This window comes from Uloborus diversus, chromosome 2 (assembly GCF_026930045.1).
Source record: "Uloborus diversus isolate 005 chromosome 2, Udiv.v.3.1, whole genome shotgun sequence".
Lineage (NCBI taxonomy): Eukaryota > Metazoa > Arthropoda > Arachnida > Araneae > Uloboridae > Uloborus > Uloborus diversus.
Genome location: NC_072732.1, coordinates 88,148,251 through 88,174,851, shown reverse-complemented (window position 1 = coordinate 88,174,851; position 26,601 = coordinate 88,148,251). Strand labels below are relative to the sequence as shown.

Here is a 26,601-nt window from a genome sequence, read left to right as displayed (position 1 = left end):
CCATTTTTAAACCAGTGTAACTTGATTTCAATACGGCGAGTTGGAGCTAGTAGGCGAACGTTTTTCGGGATAAGTGTGCGAATTCGCCTACTTGCCCCAAGTTAAGTTTTTAGAGTCAAAACATTAAACAACTGAAATTTAATTTCTGTAAATTGCCAATTTAATGAAGTAATTGCATTTTTTACACTATTCTTGAACTTATAATTTCTTATAGACATGCTTATACAATTGCCAAGATACGTGCTCTTTTCGGAAATGAGAAAATACGAGAGAAAAAACAACAACTGGGAAACCGTACCCGATGTAATGCTGCACGTATGGTACATTCCCTAGTGGGTAGATAGATGACAGTTGAAATGTTTCCAGATTTCTTAAAGGATTTTGCTAAAAACACTGTATGTTCAAAGAAAACCTCTGATTCTCTTACTAGACATTTACGACTCCCACGTCAATAGAAAGGCTTGATTTTTGTGAGGAATCTATTACACTACTGAAAATAATAATATTACTACTCTCTTTCCCACCACATTGTAGTCATACGTTGCTGCCTCTTGATAAGAGTCTACATGGCCCATTAAAAGAGTATGTTAATTCCGCCTGTGACTCTTGGAATAATCCAGGAAAGCCAATGACAATTTACGACGTACCAACGGTGGTAACAGTTGCTTTTCCACCAGGAGCAAGTCCCATAAATATTATGAATGGTTTCAAAAGAACTGGTGTGTCTCCCTGCAATTCAAATGTTTTTTAGGACTGACTTCATGCCAAATTATATCACTGATCGGTCAGACTCTCATTCTACTGGATCTATGAGTGAATCTGCTCGTCCCAGCAGCAACCATATTAGGAAGAAAGTAATAAAACTGGTTGTACCTGTGCTGGAGCAGGTTCAGTTGCTACTTCATTCAATAATTCATATTTAGAGTTTCTTACTGAAGATAGCGCTATGTCTCAGCTAAACCCACATATGTCTCTGAGCATTACTTATCCTAAAGCTGGAGAGGATCAGATCAAAAAAGATGAAACGAAAGAGATCTACAGCAATACTCTTCAATACTCCAGTCAAAAAGGTTCTTTAGGAAGAAAGTATCTTATCAGAAAAAGCAAATCATTATAAAAAGTCCCAAAAACATACAAGAAATCTCTGAATCCAAGAAAAAAGTAATGTAAACCCAAAAGAAACATAAAAGAGAAGAACGGAGACAAATAAAGTAATTCATTTCAAATAATGTTTGCATTTTTCAGCATTTACTTCTAAAATCAGGTAAACCTTTTGTATGGTGTAATATACCTAATTTTACAGAAATTACAATACTAATTTCGCTTTTTTTTTTCATTCATTGGTAAGTTTTACTTGCTTATTTAAAACATTATTGAGGCTTTATGTGAAAATTTCTGTGTCTATTATGAGTCTTTCTCAATTCGTCCCTCCAATTCGTCCACAATTGAGTCCCTCTTCCCCTTCATATTAACCCCATAGAGCTCGCCAACTTATCCCGTGACGGGGAAAGTGTGCGAACTCTGCAAAGGTTCACAAAACATTAAGTAAAAATTAGCCAATACTTAGTACTGTCAAAACAAAAATGCGACTTTATTGCTGATACCACACAGATTACCCAAGCAATAAACAAAAAATTTTCTACTTTATTTAGAACCTTTAAAAAACAAAGTTTAAAAAGTTCGCCAACTATCCCCGGTCTCCCCTACTAACATATTATTGCACCTACGGTGGTTTTATCTGATTTGTCTAAGTTGTTGGCGAAGATCCACCACAAGCAAAAAAAATTTTCGTGTATGAAATCTGTTTATTTTATACGGGGCAAGAATCATGTTTTCATATTAACCCAATGTCAAGTCAAGCATTTAAAAATTCATGGCAGTTTTGCAACGTACTATAAGAACTACAAAAGGTCAAATATTTCTTAATAACTTGTAATTTCAAAACATATTTCGCATTTTGGGTTGCTGTAGCAATTTGATATGGTTAACTGCATCATGTATATTTAATTCCAAATAACTAATGCGTAATATCTGATAAAATGTTCTGAATAATAATATTATCACATAAATTCCAATGATATGTGAATGTAAAGAATCAAAGCAATCTATTACTTTTTCATACATTAATATACTATATATTTCGTTATAGGAAAAATAATTGATACGTACAAAATGCGAATATTCATCAAAGAACAGTATAGTATCGTGATTTAATTTATTTACATTTGACAACACTCTTTGAAGTCTCCTTAAACCTGTTTGTAAGAATTCAATTAAATGACTACTTCAGATATCTTTTAAGATGTAAATTTATTCAATGCAATTTCTGTTCACTTGAGCCGCTGAGAGAATAATAAAGGGAACATGTGTTTGCAACAACTTCCGAAACCTTGAAGTCATGCATGATAAAATTTGATTGAGATGAATAACATGAATAAATTTATTTAAGTGGGAGGAAATGACACTGGTTAGTATAAGTTTTGCAATACGTTGAAAGGCTTCATTCTAATTAAAGTTTTTTTGCTGATACCTTAGAATAGAAAGTCATATTTCTAACCGAAAAACTTGTTTCTGCATAATCATCACTAAAACAATCTGAAATACCTCCGAGATGTCGAAATTAATATGTACAACATAGATTTATTTCTTAAATTTTTAATCTTCCTCTCCAACACTGGTCATAACACAGAATATCTCATTATTCAGTGGCAGTGTAGTGGGATCACTTAGGATGGATGGAAACCAACTCTATTACCAACCTTGTGGTGATTTTTAGTACTAAACTATTTGCCAGTGAAAACAAGGCAACATAAAGAAGACTTGTTTAGAGTTTCTTTTGTTTCCAAACAAATGTGTGAAAGCAATCCTTGTTTGTAGATAGCTTTTTGAATAAAAGTTTTTTATTTTTGAAGTTGAGTGATCTCACATTTTTATCGCTACCAGAATTCCGGAGTAACTGGTTTCAATTATTTTTATTAAGTCATATGGAATTTTAATAAAAGCAGTTGGTTATCAATTTCACCTTTCCTGCATTTTTTTAAATAAAAATATCATTGAGGTGTTTCTGTACGTTTTGTACTCTGGGGAAAATTGAAACAACCAAGTGGCATTCTTCCAATTTTTTCGAACTATTAAATTTTGATGTAAATTACGCCCGTAGATACATTTCACATAACTTTTTAGCAAAATTTAATTTTTTTGCATGATTTTTATTTTTTAATGTTAAGTTACATTTGGAAGATTCAGCATGCCGAATGTGACCAATGAGCCACAAATTTAGCATCGCTGTTGCAGAACTTCTTAAACTTCTAAATTAATTGTATGTACTACAATTATCAGTCTACCTCAACCTTGTGGGGATGACTGTTTCCAAAATCACTATTTCCATTTACCAACTTGGCTTTGGGGTAATAGAAAACACCCTGGGTAAACGTAAACATTGTTTCATACACTAACAAACAGTCATAAGGTCAAATTTGTATGTTCAGTTACTCTCAACGAGTAGCTGTGGATAAAATGTGCAGAAGTCTTTCAATTCATCTAAAAGAAAAATTAGATTGCAAGTTAAAAGACTTTAAAACTTTGTTCCTATTAACCTCTTATGACCCTACAAGGTTTCCATACCAAATATTGATGAATTTTGTAGATATTTTAAAGATGATAATGAAATAAAAAGTTGAAAAATCATCTTAATACGAAAAAAGATATGGGAAATCTTCAAAAATTATTATTTTGGTCAACTTTGAATGTAATCTAAACAAATTAAACGTTTTAATTTTTGTTCAACTGGAATAATATTTTTGAGAAATTCCGGGAAAGTATCCCTACATCAAATAAAAAGTGTTAGTCGTATTAGTAACACTTTCGAAACAGTTATCAATGTGAAACAATTTCCGGGTTTTGTACACGTTTAATTCTAAGTAGATTGCACAACAAAGTATGTTGAAACACTTTGCACACTTTTTTCACTTCTGTATTTTTATAATGAATTTTTGCTCCAAAACGAAAAATCAAAGTGCGATGCCTTTTTCCCAAACCAAAATACTGCAATCATTGAACAGTTTTATGCATTATCGTGCTATGGATAAATTTATACTGTAACTTTGCTCAGAAAACGATTATGAAGAAAATTAGGCCTAATTGTTTGGAGCACAGTAACAGCAATTCGTGTATTTAACTTTAAACGTTTTGGAGGCTTTTGAAATTCTTGTCTCAAACGGACGAAGTGGAGGAGGAGGGGAACATAGAGGGTGGTAGGTTTGAATTTAGAAGCAGACTTTTAAACAATAGCAGAAAAACCTAATATTTGACATTTGTAATTTGGAAGATGACTCTGCAAATTCCAAGCACACATTGGACACATTTAAAACACTTTAATTCAGGAAAGTTAGACTTGCGTAAATGTGCATAAAAACGTGTTTCGAATGTGCTCCATTAAAAAATAGGTGTACTGAAATGGGCTCCAATTGTGTTGTGAATGTATATTTGTTAAAATTAAACTTGCGTTTTGTATAAGGCAGTGAAATGATTTTTTTTGTACAAAAATAATTTTTAACAGTTTTCTTTTAACTATCAGTAAGTATAATTTCTCAATATGATACCACTAGATCTTTTGCTGCTGCTGGTGTAGCGAAGAACCATAAAAAATTATGGAATCTTTGATCGAAAGCACGCCATCCTCCACGAATGTTGGCCCTGCGGTTGCCTAAGGTTGCTGCAACGTTAACAGAGATAGCTACTGGCATAATCAAAAAAGAGCTCTATTAGAGCAATAAAAAGTGTGGTACACAGTGTTCTTAAAGAATTTACAGTTCAGTGATCAAAAAATGTCCCGAAAAGTGTTAAAAAGTGTGCGGAGTCAAATAATTGTTCCGAAAATTGTTAAAAAAAGTGTTCTTCAAAGTGTTCTAAAAAAAGGGAGCACGTGTCCATGTTCAAAAATTGTCCGTCGCATGATGTTCTAAAATGCTGACTTGGCTGCACCAGGTTTTAGCTTAATTTCTTATATGGAGGAACCTATGTCTACATAGTTGTACTTACTGTGGTGTACGTAGGTGTCTTCCTTTGTAAGCATTTTTCTCACTAAAGTCTCATGATACAACATGATATATTAAATTTTAATTCAATATGTGTTAATAGTAAGCAGTTAACCTTATTTTTTATCATTAATTTTAAACATAAAAGCGTATCTAAAAAATCATTTAGGAAAATCATATTACTATCAGATTCGATTGTTTTCGAATTCAATAGCAATTTGAAAACTGCAGTTAATTACTGTATTCTAAAAAAATATTGTCAGGAAGGGAATAGGGAAGGGAGGGACAAAAACGATAGAAATTCATGAAAAACTCGGTGCTTCTAGTAGGAACAAATGCTTCCGGTGAGCCTGGATCGATATGGTCTACCTACAAAAAAAAAAAAAAAAAAAAAAAAAAAAAAAAAAAAAAAAAAAAAAAAAAAAAAAAAAAAAAATCGCCCACTAAACGAGGTTCTGGTTTAAACAGTTTCGCAAAAACGTGGTTCTACTGTAATTTGTATTTCTTTGAAAAAAAGTTCCTTTTTGTTCCATGTTAATTACCTGTATTGCCAACTAGCGTTTTTCTCAATAGTTTAACGTATTTTCTAATACGATATTTTACATTTTGTGCTTAAAAAATATACGACGTCAGTTTAAATTATAGTTTCTTTGACATTTATCATAACGTTGAACACTCATTACGAACTAAGTTATAAAACTGAGAAATTTTTTGGAAACTGGATGTTTTAGTGACTTACATTTGCGAACAGTAAGTACCTTAGCTCAAAAGATGAACATGGCAAAAACCCTTTTTTGGAAAGTGGTCTCTAAAACACATGCAAATGCATCAATTATTAAATTTATCTAATGTTTTAAAGGATCAACAATCGTCAACTTTCAAATACAGTGCTACATTCTGAATGCATAATTTTCTCATTAGCTCTTGAAAATCAACAATGTATGAGTTTTAAAAAGATTGTTTTCGATTCTTCTTTCGCTAAGTAATTAAAACAGTAATTCTTAATTTTACCCCACTTTGTCAAAACAATAAATTAACAAAGTTTTACTGTCTTTAGAAAAGGCGGTGCACTGGATTCACTTCTCAGAAAAATTCCTGCTACATCGCTCTAATTCAGAATTATTTAGTGTATTTCTAAGGAATTAAAACGAGCCTTAGAATCAAACACAGCCCGGTAAGAAAACACCGTGCGAGTTCATATGCTGCAGACTTTAATCTCGCAATTTTCATTTAAGAATGGGGACGGATAGTGCCAGATTTATTCAACATCTTTGTCGTATCACTCTAACACCGAAGACTGACTCAATTTAGAATTCTGTTCTTAATTTTGGTCCGCCGTTGTATATGCTAATACATTTAGTTAATTTGAAATTCCGATTTAGACCGCGTAAAGTTGGTTTAGTAGTGGGAGCGAATTTTTCTTTGAGTATAAATTATGCTTCCCTCTTTGTTAGAATTTGTCTAAATGTTACAAAAATATTACTTCTTTTTGGTGTAGCTACCATTCTAGGAGTGTAGTTTATTCGTTTATGTAGTAGTTGGAATTGTTTTTAATTAACTCTTGTGTTTGGTTTAGGAAATTCTTTTTACCTAATACATTATATTTCTGTTCTTTCTTTTACAGCATTGCTTTTATAAGATTAACATTAATAGTAAAAAAATAATAGAAACGATTTTTTTGTATGGATGATATGAGGCAGTGAGAAGCAAAGGGATGCAAGTGGCAAAATCAAAAATTTCGAGATAACTAGTACAAATGGTAGGCGAATCCCTCCTCTGTCTTGAGACAGGAGATAGTACTAATAGCCCTGAAAGGTGCTGCTGTGCTGCATGATTTAGAAAAAAATATCAATGAAAGCCTACCTAGGACCTCTTTAAAGTCGTTTTACTCAAAACTTGAAAATGTTTTTACATCCCTTTGCTTCTCACCGCCTCATATGATTAAAAATTAATGTTTAATTCTCTAAATTTAAAAATGCATGCACAGAAATTGGAATGGTAATATTTTTTTAAACACATTTTTACGACTTGCGCTACAAAGATAATTTTTCTAATAACCTTGATCAAGTTATAAAATTCTATAAAACTTTCTCAATTAACTTTATGTTTTCTTCTTTCTAATGGGGCTGCAGTAGAGGCACTGCTTTTTGCAGACGTAGTGCGACACCCGTAGAACAAGAGTGGTGCATAGTAACCACTCTTTCACGTGTCCCCACTATCGCTGAGATGCCATTGCTACTAAAATTTTGACGTCCATTTTCCCCACTAGAAGAAGGCATCTGGGCTCTATTCGACACGAAACAGCACTAGGGATTAAAATTTTACCAGAGATACTCAATGCCAAACAATGGATCTTTTACATGCTGCATAATTATTCGACATGGACGCTGTCGATTCTCTGCATCTCGAAAATCCACTGACTGAAGCCAGTTTGGATCATACATCTTTGGGCGTGAGAGGTCAGTGCCTTAACCACTACACCAATCTGTCAGAAATTAATTAACTTTATGTTTCTTTACCTATTTACAACGACAAGCTTATATTTCAATGGGTTTTCAGTAAAAGTGACACTTTTACTTTATTATTCGTTTATGGTTGGTAATAATAACGAAAACGTTTTCCTAATTTTGTGTCTATTTTTCTCCTTAATTTTGTAAAAATATTTTGTTGACTAAAATTTATAAACGTTTGAAATTTCTGGTTTTGATTTTGCATAAGAATTATCTGTTTTTTGAATTTCATGCTTTACCTTTTCTTTTTATAGTAAATATTACAACTTTTAGGATGACAATTTTTGTAAGTCCTTTCACGATTTGTTTCTACACTGGTGTGCAAAAATTAAGGACGAGACGGTTTTTTCAATATAACTTTGTACAATAGCTTTCAAAATCAACACATTTAATACCGTAAGATCCCCAATATGCAAGGACATGTGTAATGTAAGCAACACTTCTAAAAGAGAAATCAGAGGGATAAAAAGAAGCTTTATTGAAAAAGTAGCATGGAGCGCAATGCGACTGAAGGCCGAAATATCCCTGTGATGGGTGTCTAGCAGGGGCGGCATTTCAACAATTCATTCGGGGGGTCGAGTTTTTTAAGTATGAGTTACCTCAGTTTGGAATAAAATACATATTGGTTAACAAAATGGGATCATAAAATGGATTAAATATTTATAAAAAAAAAGCCTTTTAAAAGAATGTAAATTTTAATTACTATAGTTTTAATTTATTTAATCATAAATTATAGCACAAATATTTTGATATTACAGTTTTTACCTTTTGAGATAGTTAAGTTAGAAAACACATCTCTTAGATTTTTCTCTTTAAAATAGCCCAGGTAACCTTGAAAATTTTGCCAGTCTTCGTTTTTCATTATTGATTAGTATAGTTCCAATTCGCAAAACAATTCTTCTTACTTAGTACTATAAATTTTGCTTATAATTGAAACATTTTATTTCTCCTTTTCAATAACCTATCAATATAACATTGAGCTTAAGGTCAACAGTACAGATAAATCTTTATCATCATATCTTGTTTTAATTTCATTAGAAACTGAATCTATTATATAAAACAATATTAATTCAATGTTATGGCTGTATATTATCATTTAGATTTTTGTCGCTTTCTAAATTCTTTTTTTTTTTTTTTTGTGCTCTATTACAATTAGTCTGCAGTAAGAGTTTTTTAAAGTTTCGCTCTTGGTTAAAATATACATCCATGCAAATTTTGTAAACTGTTTTAACTGTAGATTTAGCTGAAGCTTGGACAGTTGGAAAATTAAGGTTAGCGGATTGAAGACGCTTTGATAGAGTACAGATTTTTTTTTAAAAACTCCCCACCATACAAACAAAGCGAATAAACGTTAAAACAAAGTCATACATGTAAAAAGGCGTCAGCTTTTCCGACATTGAAAGAATCGCTTCCAAACAAATCAAAATTGACAAGGGGAACTTTTATTTTGACTCTTGAAGACTATCTTGTGTTACTCAGAAATGACAAAGTTAAAGAGCTCCCAGAAAAGGCATTTGTTTATGCATGACTTTTTTCAAAAAAAAAAAGCGTGTCTTATGTTATAATTTTCTATGAATGTATCTAAAGTATTTGGTTGCTGAAATGTGTTTCTAACAAAAGGAATCGTTGTTCACTCACTAACTAAACATATATTTTAAATATGAGCGTAACAACGTACGCAAAATACCAAGAAATCTCTTGCCTCACCACTACACGGTGTTCTCACATTGGATACATTATCATAACACTAAGCACACAAGTATGAAATATTTCGTTGACATGAGGAGATTACTTCTTTAGTTGAAACAAACTGTGATTCTCCATCACTTTTTTCTGTTCTGAAAAGGGCTGCAAATGATTCACAATTTTCTAAATTACATCCAAATAGCCAAAAAACGCTTGTGCATAAAAATGTCCCAAGATTCATTCACTATTATTGAGAATCAGAGGGCGCTTTTTGTAACAACAATTTCCTTGTGCATATGGTCAATGATTTGCGATTTACGTAAGTTGAATTTGCCCATTTCTTATCATTCTGTGCAAAATATTTGGGGGTGCAACCGCCCCCTCTCGCTCCCCCTATTTGCCGCCCCTGGTGTCTAGCAAGAAACATCCGGTCTTTAGTAGGGGATATGATCTCCCTCGACTGCTAGGCAGGTTTCACAGCGTCTGCCCATGCTGAGAATGAGGTTGTCAATGAGTTGTTGAGGCTTTGCTGCCCATTCGTCTTGCAGCGCCAATCGAAGCTCCCGAATCGTTACTAGTGGTAAGATACGAGCTGCCAAGCGTCTGCCTAGAAAATCCCATACATGCTCGATGGGATTGGGATCCGAAGATCGTGTCGGCCAATCCATAAGTTCAATATCCTCACTCTCTAAGAGCTGTTCGGCAGCTACTGTGCAATGACATGGTGCATTGCCGTCCATGAAAAGGAACTGCGGACCCATAGCGCCTCTAAAAAGACGCACATATGGAAGAAGAATCTCGTTACAATAACGGGTCCCGTTGACTGAACCTGCGGCGAATATGTGAAGGTCTGTACGACTACCAAGCATGATGCCTCCCCAAACGAGAACACCGCGATCTCCATACCTGTCCCTTCCCTTTCAATGATGTTCGAGGGAAGATTGCGGCTTCCCCGCTCTCTCCAGATGAGTATGCGATGAGACTCGCTACTCAGACTGAATCTGCTCTCATCTGTAAAGAGTACTCGTCCCCATTCATTGTCTCTCCAATTCCGGTGCTCCCGGCACCACAGAGAACGCCTTCTCCGATGGGCAGGCGTTAGAGGTACACACCGTGTAGGGCGTCGTGCAAACAGACCACCACCGTGCAGTCTTCTGGCCACGGTAAAACGCGATATCGGTCGTCCAGTCGCCTGTGTCGTGTGTCTAGCGATTTCTCCCGCTGTCTGCCGCCTGTTTCTTCTGGCCTGTAAGACAATATTCCGGTCATCTGCGGGTGTGATTCCTCGTGGACGACCACTACCGAACCCCCGGATTGTCTCCAAAGTCGTGAAACGATGCTGTGAGTTCCGAACTCTGCAGCTACACTTGTCACATTGCGGCCTTCCTCCAACTTTCCAATGATTCGACCTCGGGTAAAAGCATCCAGATGTCGTTTAACAGATTGATCATTCGCCATTTCTCGCTGACGCAGCAACTCGGTGTGATTTTAACTGCTATATGGCGTGCAATATCTTTGCCAGAAATACTGATCTTACACCGAGAGCAAGTTTTATACTACTCAGACACTCCCCCATTACGTCTGCCTGCATATCTGCGCATGTGCTACCGTACTTCACCTTACTTAATCTCCTGATTGGTCTTTCTGTCCGCTCTGCCTCTTCGTTCAGCTGATATGCTAATTTTTCGACTTCGTCCTTAATTTTTGCACACCAGTGTAAAACATTAAACATCACGCATCATAGTAAAAGCGAAATAAACAACGTTAAAAATGCACAAATCCTCACATGTTTCGGGAATACAAGGAACCAGTTTTTCATTGTAAAAAGACGTTTCTCGTAAAGATATCTGACAAGAGGTTTGCATTTATAAGCTAATTTTGGGTGACTAATGATATGGTCTATGATAATGTTCAATCGGTTGCTCTTAATTAATTTTTATTTTTCCCCACTTTATAATTATGTGTCACTTTAGTGGAGATGAGAGTTGGATTCCTTGTCCGATCCTCAGATTTGTGTCACCAATTCGTGCTTTTGTAATCCGAACATCCATTAATTTGGGAGTTGCTGGAGGCACGAAAGATTTAGTATTTAGTATCAGGCAACATTCTTTCAAGTTCCTGTACTTCTGGGTGTTGATTATTTGTGAAGTGAACAATTAGATTGAAATGTTTCCAACACCTACCAAGAGAAAATGGTCTGCTTCAAATATTTATCAAAAAGGGAAATCAATGAAAGATTTACATAAGATATTTGATGGTAAGCGCGAAATTTACCCATTTTCTTGTATAAATTTTAAACACTAATGCGACTTTAAAACATTTTTTATAGAAATGAACGATTCACCTTAGAAAGAACCTCTAGTTCTTCCTTTTTAGTTTGACTAAATGTCACTCCCCTTTATGTAGTCATGCAAAAAATATCACTGATAAATCATTACTTAAATAAACGAAATGCACTTGAAAGTTAAAATATATGTATATTTTGGTTCAAATATGAAATTCTTTCAATTGTCAAATTAAGAAGTTTTTTTTTTTTTTTTTTTTTTTGCATCAGTCATTCAGTTTACTTTTTTCACATGCATTTTCTGAGTAAAAATTTAAAATTAATGCCGAAACAAAACAATAAAGCTTTTAAACGATATTCTTATTCTAAATATTCAGTAAAATAGTTTGAATCTGTATAGAATCAAATGCAACTTCTCTCATTGCAAACAAATCTAATAGAACAGTTAAGGCAGGTCAAAAAGACAAGTAATTCTTAACTAAAATATCACAAACTTAAACAAAATGCATTTCTCTCCTAATCAAATTTTCACAGAGCAATTATGAAATACGAAGCAAAGTAATTCCAACAAACGCTATCAATTTAACTAAAAGTATTCGCATAAGCACCGAGAAGCGCAAGGAATAAAATGGAGCAAGCTAACATCCAGTTGATATATTTGATTCAGTTTGCTGAACAACTATAACAGAATCCCAACAAATTTAATGAAATCGTGTAAAGCGCCAGTTTCATATGAATTCTCTAATATATGAACACATTCTTTTATTTGTATATACGTATTTCGGTGTAAAGTTACGCTGAAATGCATTTCTGGTCAAAATTATTTATCATAGTAGTAAAACCATTTTATTTCATAAAATACCAGCTACACTTATTTAAATTAAAGGAACATCAATTGCGGTCAAGTGAGGATGGGGTTGTTTCCTTCAGTCAAAAGTACTTGTTTTGGTCACTAAAAATGATAGAATGAGAAAAAAAAAAATTTGAATTTTGACATCTGGAATTCAAATTATTGTTTTCGCAATCACGAGTGTGTGTGTGTGTGTATGAAGGCGTGTTTGTTTGTGTGGAGTGGTATGTTTTTGTGTGGGGGTATGTGTATGTGTGTGGGGGGTATGTGTATGTTTGGGTAGTTGTGTGTATGTGTTTGTGCATGTGTAGGTGTCTGTATGTATGCGTATGTGTGTATGTGTGTAGTATGTGTGTGTATTTCCCTATGTGTAAAGGAAGGCAAGTAAGTGAAGCAACCTGGAGACTTTTTTGGCTAAAGGAGCAGCATCGTGAGGCGGTCGGCCGACGGTGGTACTGCAGAGGGAGGTGGGGGGAAAATAAAATCATAGGACATAAAAACTGTCAAATGAGAACAATAAGCAATCGTGATTGCTCAAAAAAAAAAAAAAAAAAAAAAAAAAAAATGGACCCAGAAAATACATTCATTTTCCTACAGTTATTTTTTAATCAATTTTTTAAAATGTCCTATTTTTCAAACAAGAAGTGGTCTTCATGACGTCACAAATGATGAACATAGGCACGTAACGCATTCCACTGGCGCGCTGAATGCTTATGCTTACTGTCTACCGCGATTCCACGTTATGATAATCAAGAAGCAAATTTAATATTGCGCTCTACGCTTGTTATCAACCATATCGTTGCCAATGAGTAAAGAAACGAATTAAATATTGTGCTCTGAGCTAATGGCAACAGTGAATGGCAGTTCATCATTTGTGATGTCATGAGCAGAAGAGTAAAAAATGAAATCGAGTCTGTGCACCGATTTAAATAATGTTTTAAAAATAGTGCACGTTGTCACTTTGTCAAATTATTTAAAAAATGCTCAAATCCTATGTTTTTAAAGCATGCTCTTTTGGAAAAAAATAATTTTAAAATTTCAAAAACGACCTCATTGTTAATTGCTGAAAAAAACTAGTGACCTAGAATACGCACTAATGATTTGAATTAATCTTTCTGAAAAAAATAAAGAAAAAAAGTACATCGTAAAAAAAAAACCCGTTAAAACATTAACGTAGGCAAAAAAAAAAAAAGCTAAACGCTTTATTGCTTGAAAAGTAAATAAAAAATAGATAAACAAAAGCAATAAGGAGAGCTGCTGATGAGACTGAAAGGTAGTTATGGCATTTGCAAAATACAAAGTGCTTCACTTTTAAACTCGAGTTCAACCACTTGTAAACTACTTTTCTAATTGAGATAGAAACTTCGAACTTCAACCGTCGGTCGACTACCATCTGGAGTGAAAAATTTCTTTTTCGGAAAGTATAAAAAAAAATTGTGAGAGAAATTGTTCCTTTTTTATTTGTGTATTTCTCGTGAATGGATTCGGGAAAATAATTGAAAAATAAAGCAGAAAGCCATTTTTTCTCAATAATGGCAACCAATTTTCAATTACCTCATTGCAATTAGAGCATTAGTCCCTAAAAAATGCCCATTGAATTAGAACAGTAGTCCTCAAATGAATGAGGAGTTCTAAAATAAAGTCAGCGCTGCCTTTAAAAATCCCAATCTGTATCAAAATGTGCTCCACACTGTGTAGGTTACTTCAATTGTTACACTATTCCTTGATGGAGGAAAGAACTGAGGTCGCTTGGTGCATGCCTAAAATTTTCTTCCGATGAGAAGAAACCTGGCCAAAATTGGGACATTAAAATAAAGACAACCTGAAATATTTAGCTTATCAAGAAAGTTTCGTAATATACAACCCAAATTCAAAATAATGGAATACTTCTCACTTTTGGAAAAAAGTTAATTCTAACCAAATATAAGTGCAAACTAGGTATTTAAATGAACGTGCCACCTTTCTTAGACCTGAAAGTGTTTATGCATTTTAAATATACTCAATTAAAAATAATCTTAGACAGAATAATCCAAAAGATTATGGTGATGAAGGTTTACATTGAGTCAAAAAATTAGAATATTCAAATTAAAGGGGGGGGGGGGGGACACTTTCAAAAAAAAAAAAAAAAAAAAAAAAAAAAAAAAAAAACAATATTAATACTAGAATGCGTTATTTTTTGCTGGATAATCCTTTCACTCACGGATTCGGCCACCTCTTTTTATTAATCGTTTCTGACACTGTTTCCATACCCTCTTCAATACGGCAACGAACTCAATTTTGTTGGCGGGCACCAGTTCTTGAACCACTTTCTTTAGATTTGACGGTACTGCAAATTCTTGATCGTATTGAGATTGGTAGAGTTGCTTGACCAATTTAATGCTGAAATTCCTCTTTCTGTTTAAAATCTATGATTCGATTTAGAGAAATGACACGGGGTAGAATCTTGCTGAAAGATAAAATGTGTCACTAAATGTGTAACTGCTGTGTCTCAGATGAAGTATCATGCAGTATTATTGATAAACAGTGGAAGTCATGCATTGTTTTATATTAAGATATATATAATTTCCCAATTCCGGCAGCTCTTATGAACCCCCGCAAACCAAAAAGGATGCGTCAAATTGGGGAGAACGTCTTACACAAGAATTTGCATACGCTTTTCTTTTTAAACGTAAAACCCGAGGACTTTTTTTGTTCAGATATTTCAAAAAAAAAAAAAAAAAAAAAAATTCATCACTGAGTATAATACTTTAACAACCTTGTTGCCCCTGTGTGAGCCTCTCTTTGCTCCAGCAGAGTCGTACACGCTTCTGCTTCATATTTATCTTTGGTCTTACTTCATAGATCCGCAATTAAAACTGCAGTTTATGCAATCGTCCATGTGTAGTTGACGTGGATAAGATTACTATATATTCTTTCCGATACTTATGGACGTTAGAAGCATTTTTCAACGATTATGTTGGAAGATTTACTTTAATTTGGGTTCATCTGTGCCAGGTGTTACAATTTTTCTACCTCGTTTTACTTCGGTTACTTTTTAGTTGGTCAGTCCTTCTATTTTCCTTTAAAGTCTTACATACCATAGATAGTAAAACGTTCATTTGAATTGAGTTGGAAAGTTTTTTTTCTAACCTTACGAAAGGATACAATATGTAACTTCGTTTTTTCCTATTTATCACCTTGAAGATTCATTTTGAGCAATAAAAGGCTTTTAAAAGAGAGTAAAATTACCCGGGGCGCTAAGCTCCATACTTGTTCCAAATTATCGGTTAACAGGTATACAAATGTTTTCCCTACTTTTTAAAATTCACAACGAATGAATAGATTATTCTAAATTTTTGACCCATATAAAAAATCCATCTATTTTTCCAATATGTTAATGATCCATAAGTTGTTAAATTAATATCTGAAAAGTTGTTTAAATTGATTTTCCCATTGATGAATAACGAGTATTCCTCTTTTACATGCGTTCATTTTGTTCAAACAAGTCTAGTATTCTATTATTTTGAATTTGGATTGTATAAGCTATAAAACTGTGTTCAGTTTCCAAATTTTTGAATTCAACAGCCTTTTAAGTTTATTAGCATTATTTGTAAACATTGAATACAACATTTTAAAAGTTTAAAGAACTCAGCTATAAACACGATGCAAATATCATTAAAAGTTGTTTACAGAAAAGTGCGTACCAAAGTTTATCGACCCCATTTCTATAACCCAAACAACAATACAATATCCATGAAAGTAATATTACGAGAATTCACGTCCTAGACATAAGATTTAATAATAAATTCCAACTTTTGCAATTAAAAGTTAGCTAAATCGTTTTACGAAATACGCTGAAATTTAAATCGCTGCGCTCGCATTTGCACTGATCATAGCTCAAAATGCTTTCCAATCATTATTATTGGACAACTATCCTTTAGATATTGAGTTACGTAACAATAGTTTTAGACTGGAAACTATATACGCTTTAGATATTTCGATTGCATGCTTTTAAATGTTGAAAATATTGGGCTTGTGTTTGTGCAGATGTATTTCTGCAAGAGCAGTTTATATATTATCAGTGTGGTTTTAAACTTTGTGTATTTTGTCCTAATAAGTTGAATGTAGACCAAGTGCTGAAGCCGCATGAAATCAGACTCATGCAACTGAATTTTATTACTAATTGATACTTTTATTAGTAGAGTAACTCATTTTACGCAATAGTGAAATGAAAATCAATGTTTATTTATAGTTGAAATTTTTCTTTCGTGAATAGAACCAGGCTCTGTAACATTTCAAAATGTGTATGAATGACCAAATTTGTAAGGTAAACAAACATACTAATTAAAAAAAAAAATCGATTTTTAGGTTTTGAAAAATTTAGAGAGCTCCAGTGTTCTTCTTTCTGAATCCACATTTTTTTTTTCAAATCGATGATTTATTGAGAAAACTGGAAGAAATTTACTAAACTCAAATGCACTGATTATTACTGAAATTGACTTTTTCGTTCTTGATTTTCTCATAACCACTTTTAAAAGTTTCAACAGCTCTAGCGAAAAAAGTATTAACTCTAAAGATTTGAAAATTAAAAAAAAATGGTAATTGAACACATTACTGTGATATAAACCTCGAAAAGTTAATGTAAGTAGGTCAGTCAGAAAGTTAGTTGCTTTTCTTCGTAAATCTGTTCCGTCTAAGACAATTTTGATGAAATTCTGTGGTAATACTTCAGACACGTACCTTTATCGTGTGACGTAGCGGCTTTCCCAAGACAAACTCAGTTTTTCTGATTATCAGTCGCAAACATGTCTCGACAGCTGCAAGTAGCATCCAAATTGGAAATGCGTGCAGTGATTCAATTTTGTAGGCAAAAAGGTGCAACTGCACTGAGAGAAATTTATGGGCAGTAGCATGAAGTGTATTGTGAAAATGCAATGTCACGTTAAGATATCGTGAACTGGTGCAACACGTTTGAAAATAGACGTACAGATATTGACGACGCTGAGCGCGAAGGAAGACCAAGTTTAGGTGGGAAGTGTGGGATCGCCTTCACTAGTCAACCTAACCGTTCATCTTCTTACTTCGATGTTTTTGGTCCCATAAAACAGGAACTTTCAAAGCGATGATACCATTCGGATGACGAAGTGAAAGCTGCAACCCACCAATGGTTATCAAACATTGGACGGGATTTCTTTGCAGAAGGCATCGAAAAACTTGTACCACGCCTCGAAAAATGTTTAAATAACGGAGGTGGTTACGTTAAAAAGTAGATTTTGAATGGAAATTTAGGATAACAAAAGTTATTGTAAAATTTCAATCCTTTTTTTGTTTTCTTCAGCAGTGGAACTAACTTTCTGACTGACCTTCGTACATGCAATATGTAATTTTGAAACAATGATCAATTCAACTTAGGGGGCAAAAAGCACGTTTTTCGGTGGAATTTTTTAAACATTTACTCATAAAACCTGTTTTTTGTTAATTATTTCAAAATTGGAGGGTCATATCACTCTCTGGTATCTACCGAAGAGATAAACACAATAGGTTTTAAAAATTATGAAAAAGTGAATGCACTGGAAGTGTTAAGGAAATGGCATTTTTTTGCTATAAATATGGCATTTTTTTAATCAAAAAAGACCTACAGATTTAAAAAAAAAAAAAATAAGTTGTCAAAATGTGTTGTTCATGTCATATTTCATAACCGAACAAGATTTTAGAAAGGTGCAAAGAATATTGAAAAAAAATATTTTAGGTGTTCGCCTACTGATTAAAAACGCATTGCTAATGACCCAGTTTGTTTAGTATTTCCTAGGTACAAACATCATGACTAACATACTTCAATGATAACACATGTATGTGCGAAATTCCGGCATTTTAGTTTCTACACATAGTGTGTAACTTAACCGCGAAAAGGCGGATGACCTTGAAGCAAAAACATCATTGTATCATTTGTAATAGGTTGTTTGTTATTATTTTGGATAGGATTAGTGAGACCATGACTCTAACTATTCGGTGCTTTCTGGCAGATTCTACATATTACAAATGATGCAAATGATGTTTCGCTTCAAGGTTAGCCGCCTTCTTTTCGTGGTCAAGCTTTAGGACAACTCCTGCATTTTCGCAATAAAACACGCTTTAAACGAGCTGAAAAATCCAATGAAATTGTTAAGTACTGCTGCAGGTTTCATCCAATCTTTATACTAATTTTCAAACACTGCAAGTTACTATCGAGAAACAGGTTTTGGCAAGTTGAATAAGTTACACGAGTAAATATTTTATTGTGCATTAATATGATAAAACCTTTTTTTCGTATTACAAAGTACCATGCAACCGTGGGCAAAAAGTACAAAGTACAACCATGGAAAGTAAAGGGCAGTTTCTGGAGAAATTATTTTTTGAAATTGTTGAAAAAACAGCGTTTTTAATTCCATACAAACAATAGGGAAATTCTGGGATTTTACGTTTAGTCCGTGCTTTATTTTTAATGGAAACCAAATAAGCAAGCTTGTACAATAAAGCTAAAGTACAATTGATGACAAGAATGCAAAAAACGTTAAAAATGTAAAATCTCAGATAATGCCTTTTTCCTTTCTACAGCAGTATGAAAAATAGAATTAAATAGCTCGGGGCAGAAATGGACAAGCCACAAAAAGGACTTTTCGATCAAAATTTTTGTTTATCGTAACTAAAAGTGAAATAAACGTGACAATGGATTAGGTCATTTGGAGAAAAACATATCTAATTTTAGTATTGTCGAATACAGAATGTATAATACCTTGAAAAAATTCTACAATAATTTTTTTAAGTTTGAAATTGGCCTACTGAAAATTCACATCGTGAGGCACATCACATTATTGTCCCGAGCCTTTCAATTACATATGATGTTAAAACTATCATTTATTCACAAACTTCTTTTCCAAACGAATATTATTTTGAAGCTTTTATTTCTGTAAAAATAAAATACCTGTTAAAATAATTAAATATTAACTAACCTTGCAAAAAAAAAAAAAAAAAAAAATTCCTTTGAAAACAAACTAGCACTTGAAGGCTGGTAAAATATTTTCTCCATGCTATTTTTATCATTTGTTTTTCATGCTTCTGTTATCCAGAGTTCTTGCACAATAGAAGCTATTTCTGGAACTCTCATAATCAGATATGTAAAGAAATGTTGACGTTAAGAACGTACTTAAAGATTTTTTCCCCTAAGCAGTATTTTGTATTGTTGGGTTTTAATACAGTCGGACCTCTATATATCGAAGTAGCAAATTGCCGGAAAAAAATTCGATAAATAGAAATTTCGATATATAGAAACAATCTTATTTTATCATAAAAATCTCTTAAAACATTAAAATCAAAGCTAATTTTCGTGCATGAAACCCAATTTCTAATTTATACGAGCATCGGATTAAACGAAAGTTAATAACTGAAAAATTAACAGAGATTACACATTTTTGTGCTTTCATACATCTTCATTCTTCGGCAGTTCAACTTGATTCGCAACATGAGGGGATTTTCATTTTGACAATGTAATCAAGAGAAAAGTAAAAAATCAATCTACATAACTTGAATGATTTTTACTGAAGCTAAAAAGACTAAGAATGATAATCAACAGACAAAAAGGATAACTTGAAACTGATTTTACAGTGCTACAGGTTACAACTAAGATTTGAAATAAACTTGAGGGAATATAAGAACTCCGGAAGGGAACAACGACCTATCTACACACCCCTCAAACCCAGATTTCTTATGAGTTTCTTAGCAACCTTTAGTAAACATAATTTTCTCCCCTAACGTTCATTTTTCATGAGACAAACAGTCTAAAGTGGAAAGAAAAATCTACGAATGTCTCGAAAAAAATTTCGATACATAGAGATTTTTTCGATATATAGAAACAATTTTTCTATGTAATGAACATTGAAATTTGCTGGGATTTCGATATATAGAAAATTTCGATATGTATAAGTTCGATATATGGAGGCTCGACTGTATATAGCATTTAAAATTTCATTCGATTTGAGTTTTTAGTTTTGTACTGGTTTATTAATTGCCATTGCAAGTTCAGTGACACTCAATGGACTTCCTGTATTACTGCTACAATTAGATGATGTCTGACGTTGAGAAAATTTATTTATTTTTTGGGAGTTCACCTAACGAGAAAGTCTTTTTTGGCGGTTGAGCTGGTAGTCTTCGCATAATGGTAACATTTTAGAAATTTCTCAAGAAGTTATATTTTGAACATTCATTCTTTCTGAAAAATTAGTAAGTAAGTAATGGTCAATAATGAGACAAAAAAAAGTAGATGACATTTTGCTAAGCGGAAAAAAAATTTCAAGTTTTTTCATTTATTGTCCTTTTTTTTTTTTTTTTGAACTTCTTGATTGTCTGCAAATTTTTACAAACGAATTGTGAAAAACAGTTTTGCCCAAAAAATGTTTGGTTTTTAGGGGAACAACTCTTTTTGACGTTTTGCCCTATCGTTATCATGAAATAAATTTCATACATAGTGTACTATTTTATAGGCTTTAAATGATGACGAAAAAGAAAAAAAATCGCGAAAGTTTCTTGTAATATTTATTGTTTTTTTTAAGAATCAGCTGAAAACAGAAGTAGAAAAAAAATGAAGTAAGGAATATTTTTAATGTACACATTTCCAGCCTGAAGCATTTTCTCAAAGACCCTGTGTGAAAATCCCCCATATTGTCACAAGCTGCAATTTGATGGAATAACTTTTATACTTGAAAATTTTCCATATATCAAAGATTTTAATACATTCCTAAAACATTGTTTAGAAATATAAACAATCAAACGACATTTTAAAAAGCTTGATTAATGCATTTTTCGTAAGTGTCAAAATGCACCGAATTGGTGTAGCAATCTGAATGCTGATTTAAAATTTAAATGATTTTGAAAGCGTCATTAATTTTAACTTTTCGTGACAGGAAAACTTTGCGACCGTTCGATGTTATTACATATGCTGATACCGTGTGAAATGCCGAATACTTGGATCGCGTACTAGTTTGAAACAGCGACCATAAACATATATGAAATCGAAGTGTGTCTTGACAGCTCTGATTGATTGATTATTAACAACTTGTATAACAAATCTGAATGAGAGGATGAAGTCCAGAAATTGCTTCTCCTGCTCAAGAATTTTGCGTAACAGAAGCAATAAAAAGGAAATAAGAATTAAAAAAAGTAGGGAGAAATCTTGTACTAGACTTTGAGTGGTAGTATGTTTCCACACCAAATGTTTTTTAATTTTCAAGTGTAGATAAATTTCATTTTTTGTAAAGTGGTTATGACATAAATGAAGGCTTCAAAATAATATTCATTTGCAGAAGAAGTAAGTGAATAAATGCTAGTTTCAAAGTCATAATCCTATTTTTACTGTATATTTGTTATTATTCTGTGTGACAAAAAGTAGTATTATCACAATAATGAAAAATAAAAGTTTTATCTATAAAACTTATTCAGTTTAGCTCCTTCAAAACATGCTTTATAATGAAAATTGTTGGAGTTGTCCTACATAAGGTCCTTATATAGCGGCTCTAGTGTGTGCAAAAGACTGAAATGACGGTATTTTGAGCGTATTATCACAGAAGAATGTTTTCCAAGGTTTTTATATCTAGGCCTTATCAGCTAGCGATGCAAATGCAAGCATACACATTTAGAAATATTATAGATCCTGGTTTTTTTCATGATAGAAAGTTTCAGTTGTAAATGACCAATGATTTTCCTTTCAGTATTACATAAAACTGAGTTTTTATATAGTGCTAAAATCGGCCGTGTATCGCATATTTTTGATGCAAAAGCGTGTTTTCTTGTTGTTTGCGGGGCATATACTACAGTACAGGATTACTTCTTCGGCGTTTCGATGATATATACCAAAGAAAGAATACAAGTTTATTTTTGCATCTTACAGGTGTTTAATGAGTTACCTTATTAGCACGGCATAAATAAACAAAAGAAATTAAGAAAGAAGTGCAGGAGCTTTATGATTTTTCAAACCTATTTCAATGAGTAAATAATCCGTATTCCGTTTTGAATTACCTTAAATTGAAAATAAGGGCTGGAAATGAACTTCCGTGAGCTTCTATATGCAAGTTAAGCTCTGGTTAATGTGGTAGTTAATTTTATGCCGCACTCCACTCAACAACGCATGATCGACGTTATTATGTTGACGCATGTTTCATCCATTCACGCAGTTTTTTTTTTTGAATCAGGTGGCATGAGGTAATAATACATCGTAATAATACAGGATTATGAATAATCCTGTATTATTACGACACTATAACTATTGCCAACTGTTATAAGAATAAATTCTTGCAAACAGGAAGAATACCAAATAAAACTTTTGCTAATGTATTGTTTAATTTTTTTTTTAGTTTCACTGCACCTGATGCTTCTCTACTGTTTACGTTTATCATCAAAAACAGATATGTGCAACACAAATTATGCCTGAACAGGAAGTCCCTAGATTTCAGTGTAATGTAATTAGTAATTTGGTGATAATTTTCTTAAATTCATTAAATCGTAAGATGCGAGCCTTGCGTCTGATCGGAAATCCATTTTCCGAGGCTGAATTCCCTCTTCTTGTAGAAAGCATAAACTCTGTTTATCAATCATGTCAAGCTTATTGGATTTCATGTGCATCTAATTACATACACAGAGCAGGTAACATATGTTTTGCGAATATCTTGCTCCTACGGCTCCATTTGCATATTCAAGTCAATACTACGAAAGTGTGAAGCTATTTTACATTGACGGCCTTCTGTGAAATTAATATTGCAAACGATGGTATTTACATTCCAGAACATCAGTTGAAAATATTTCTGAGAAATCTGCAAAGTTTATTCAGTTGACTTGTGTTATTTTCGGTTGAATGCTGTTTTAGAATGTTTTATTTATTACTTTTAAAGTCTGAACTTGCATTCACGTCTAATCAATATTTATGGAACGTATAAATACAGATATTAATGGAAAGATATTTTCAGTGATTTAGAGCTCAGTGAAAGTAAAATGAGGCTTGTTAGAGTATTTTTTATTGAGCACGTTAATTGAAAATAATAGTTTTATTTCAGACATTAAAACTATTGGCATCATCTTTTGAGTTTTATGACTCACATGGTCAAAGATCTGCAATGGAAAGTTACATGCTATTCCATGCACTGCTAAAAACCTCCTTGTCTAGTGGTCAGAGAAGTAGGACCGTGGATTGGGATGTTCTGGGTTCAAATCTCGCCTCGCACATGGATGTACTTCCTCTGTCCTGTCTTGGTCATTTCTCTGCGTGTATGTTTTGTGGTGCTGAGAAAGGTTGCCGTATGTGTTGTGTATGGAGTTATGCTCTATAACCCGGGTCCTTATGGTATGTGTGCACTGTGAAAGACGGCCATCAGACGAAATTACGATACCGTTGGAAAAGTGAAGCAGCGCGCCCGGCATTGCCTGCCTAGCTGGTGCAAGACAACAACAGTGGTGACAACGTTACTGGGAATAACCTGTATAGTTACTAAAAACAATTGGGCAATCCCAATTTTCTTGATATTTTCTTGTAATACTGTTGTTTTGTTTTTACTGTGAAAAAGCATCATCGCTGAATGAAAAACAAAATGTTTCCTAAATTTTGATTTAACATCACGTATTTTACTATCAATGTATTTTACTATTTTATAGAGCATTCAGATTTTTTATCTGGTCTGGTCATTACATCACCGTTAAAAAGAAAGCAACAATTTTAATAATAAAAGGAAGAAGTTGCTATTAGAAGAAAAGACGGCTATGCAACGGAATCTGGAATGTTCAATCCATTGATTTGGGTGTGCCACTTTTTCCTTTTATTTGCAAAATGTTAAACTTTAGTTTAAACTAAACATAGTTTTGTTCAAATAGTTCGCAATGTTGAAACCGATACAGACCTTGTCAAAACTCATGTCATGACCTTGCACTAAAAGAGTTGAATGAAGACTCTAACATGGAAGCTTAAGCAATGCAAAAACGAAACAACGTGATGCGAGTAAGAGTTAGACTACTCATTATTGCAAAATAGAATTGTTTTTATATAAAAAGATCTTGAATTCGAATCGTGAAAATATGTTTCACAAAATTAAGGACTTGGTACTTAAAAAGAACTTAACGAATTAAAAAAGTTAACAAACCGCAGCTCACTGTTAAAGAAAAAAAAGAGCTGCACAACTGCTAGTAAATGTCACGGGAACTGTTCTTCCAGAAGGTTTCTGGTAATGATACAGCTCCATCTTAAGTAATCTTGACAACGTTACTAGAAATATTTAAGAAAGTCCAGTTCGCTATGGATTTTTAAAGCAGTTCTGCAGTTTTTATTACAGTGCATAGTAGTTACGTTTTTTTCGGATAAATTGTTAAGCAGAATAATTTGACGTGAGTTTGTATAATAGCTATTATCAAGACCTAAAAAATGTGCGTAAAAATACCTAGAGTGTCATGTAAATGTATATAATCCATTTCTAAAACTCGTCGTATTGTAGAAACAGTACGTCAAACTGAACTAACATCATTTGTGTGTATTTATTCTGACTTTAATTTCCATCTAATGTAATTTTGTAAATAAAACTAAGAACTTTCGAATAGTTTTTTCTAAATATATCTTTCATATTCCACCGTTCACAATAGAAAATATTGGCACATTTTCAGCGAATTGAAAAAAAAAAAAAAAGACAACAATCTTTGGTAGATAAAAAAATTATTACTTATCAAAGAAATAGTAATAATAATAATAAAACAGATTATTTTTCGGTATTTAAAAACTTCATCCATCAATTAAAGCACCAGGAAGAAAACTTCCCAAACTAGTTAACAGAAAGTTATATACTACAATTACCTGTAACCAGGATCTCTGTTTCAGTAGAGTCGGTGCCAATTTTGTTCTGAACTTTACAAATGTATAATCCAGAATCTTCAACTCGAGGCTTCCTCATCACCATAGTTCCATCCAGCTGCAAGAAACGATCGCCGATTTGAAGGGGCGAAGTGCGGTCGCGTGATTCTTTTTTGGACCATTCATACGTGGGCAAAGGGAATCCTTGAGCAGCGCAAGGAACTTCCAGAGTCTCACCTTCCGGTATTTTCAAGTATCTCTTGCTGTCTGTTATGCGAGGGGGGACATCTCTAAACGTATCTGGAACGATAAGTTACAGGAGGAGAAATGTTACGAAATGTGTACTGATTACGTGCAATGGACAACAATTTAACAGTGTATTAGACAGCCTTTACCCAATTAGACGCATAAGTGTCATAATAGCTCTTTAAGAAGTTTATAAATGAAGGGTACGGGGAAATAACCCCGTCAGTCAAAAAAGTTATTTTTGAATAAAACTTATTGGAATGTTGGACTGATGGGCTTTTTCCAAGTACCACCTATTGTCAAACAAATATTTCAGCTTGACTTATGGAGTTCCAGGGAAAGATGATAGACTACTCGAAAAGTATACCAGTCAGTAACCACTAGACTGCATCATTATTTCGTTTCCTTGTAAAAACTACTGATAGCATTTTTCTTCTATACCCTTCAAATATTTAAATAATCATATACATATATAATAGCCAAAGGTTGATTAACGTTCCTGACGTCATCAACAACGAAACTCGCATCACGGCATGATAATTTCATTGTTTGTGTGGGTAATGATTGAAATGCAGGAAAAGGCTTTATTGCGACAAGGCTGAACTGGATGCGGTAACTGAACTGTTTTCATAAGACAGTGTTATTTCAAGGGAACGAAATAACCAAAAAATGGTCAACAATGGACGCTATCTACTGGAGTTTAGGGTTAATCCACTGGAGTTAGGGTTAAAATTTCAATTATAAAAACATCACCAAACAAGCAACAGCTTCGTTCAAATGTAGAAGCAATTTTCACCCGTCATATTTTGACGGACGATTTTCTAATAAATATTATAAAAATCTATCTATCATCGTTGTCAAACAAAAATTACTTATGCAAAATATTTTGTTTAAGAGCGTATGTTACTTCGGTGGAATAACCAGAATTTTTATGGGGTTGGTTTAGAACAGTCCTTGCAGTGTTTATTGTCATATTAGGATTATCAGTATTATTTAAGTGTAAGGGAAATTTGAAGTGAGTTGTAATCTCCGGAACCTCTTTTAGTTGCGCTCTTATGTTACTTTAACTTTTTGAATCGTTATAAAAAAATGTCTGTCGTAAAGAAACATGATAGAAGTTGAACTTTTATTTTTTTTTACATTCTGAATTGTTCCTT

At 33.2% G+C, this 26,601-nt stretch overlaps 1 protein-coding gene across 1 annotated transcript in view; it reads right to left on the bottom strand.

The window, feature by feature from the left end:
- The window catches only part of LOC129216410 (cell adhesion molecule DSCAML1-like), a 146,468-nt gene that overhangs the window by 95,594 nt on the left and 24,273 nt on the right, over window positions 1-26,601 (bottom strand). The window contains exon 4 of the mRNA XM_054850625.1: window positions 25,202-25,498. Within this exon, the coding sequence (XP_054706600.1) occupies window positions 25,202-25,498 (297 nt within the window). The remainder of the gene's footprint in view (window positions 1-25,201; window positions 25,499-26,601) is intronic.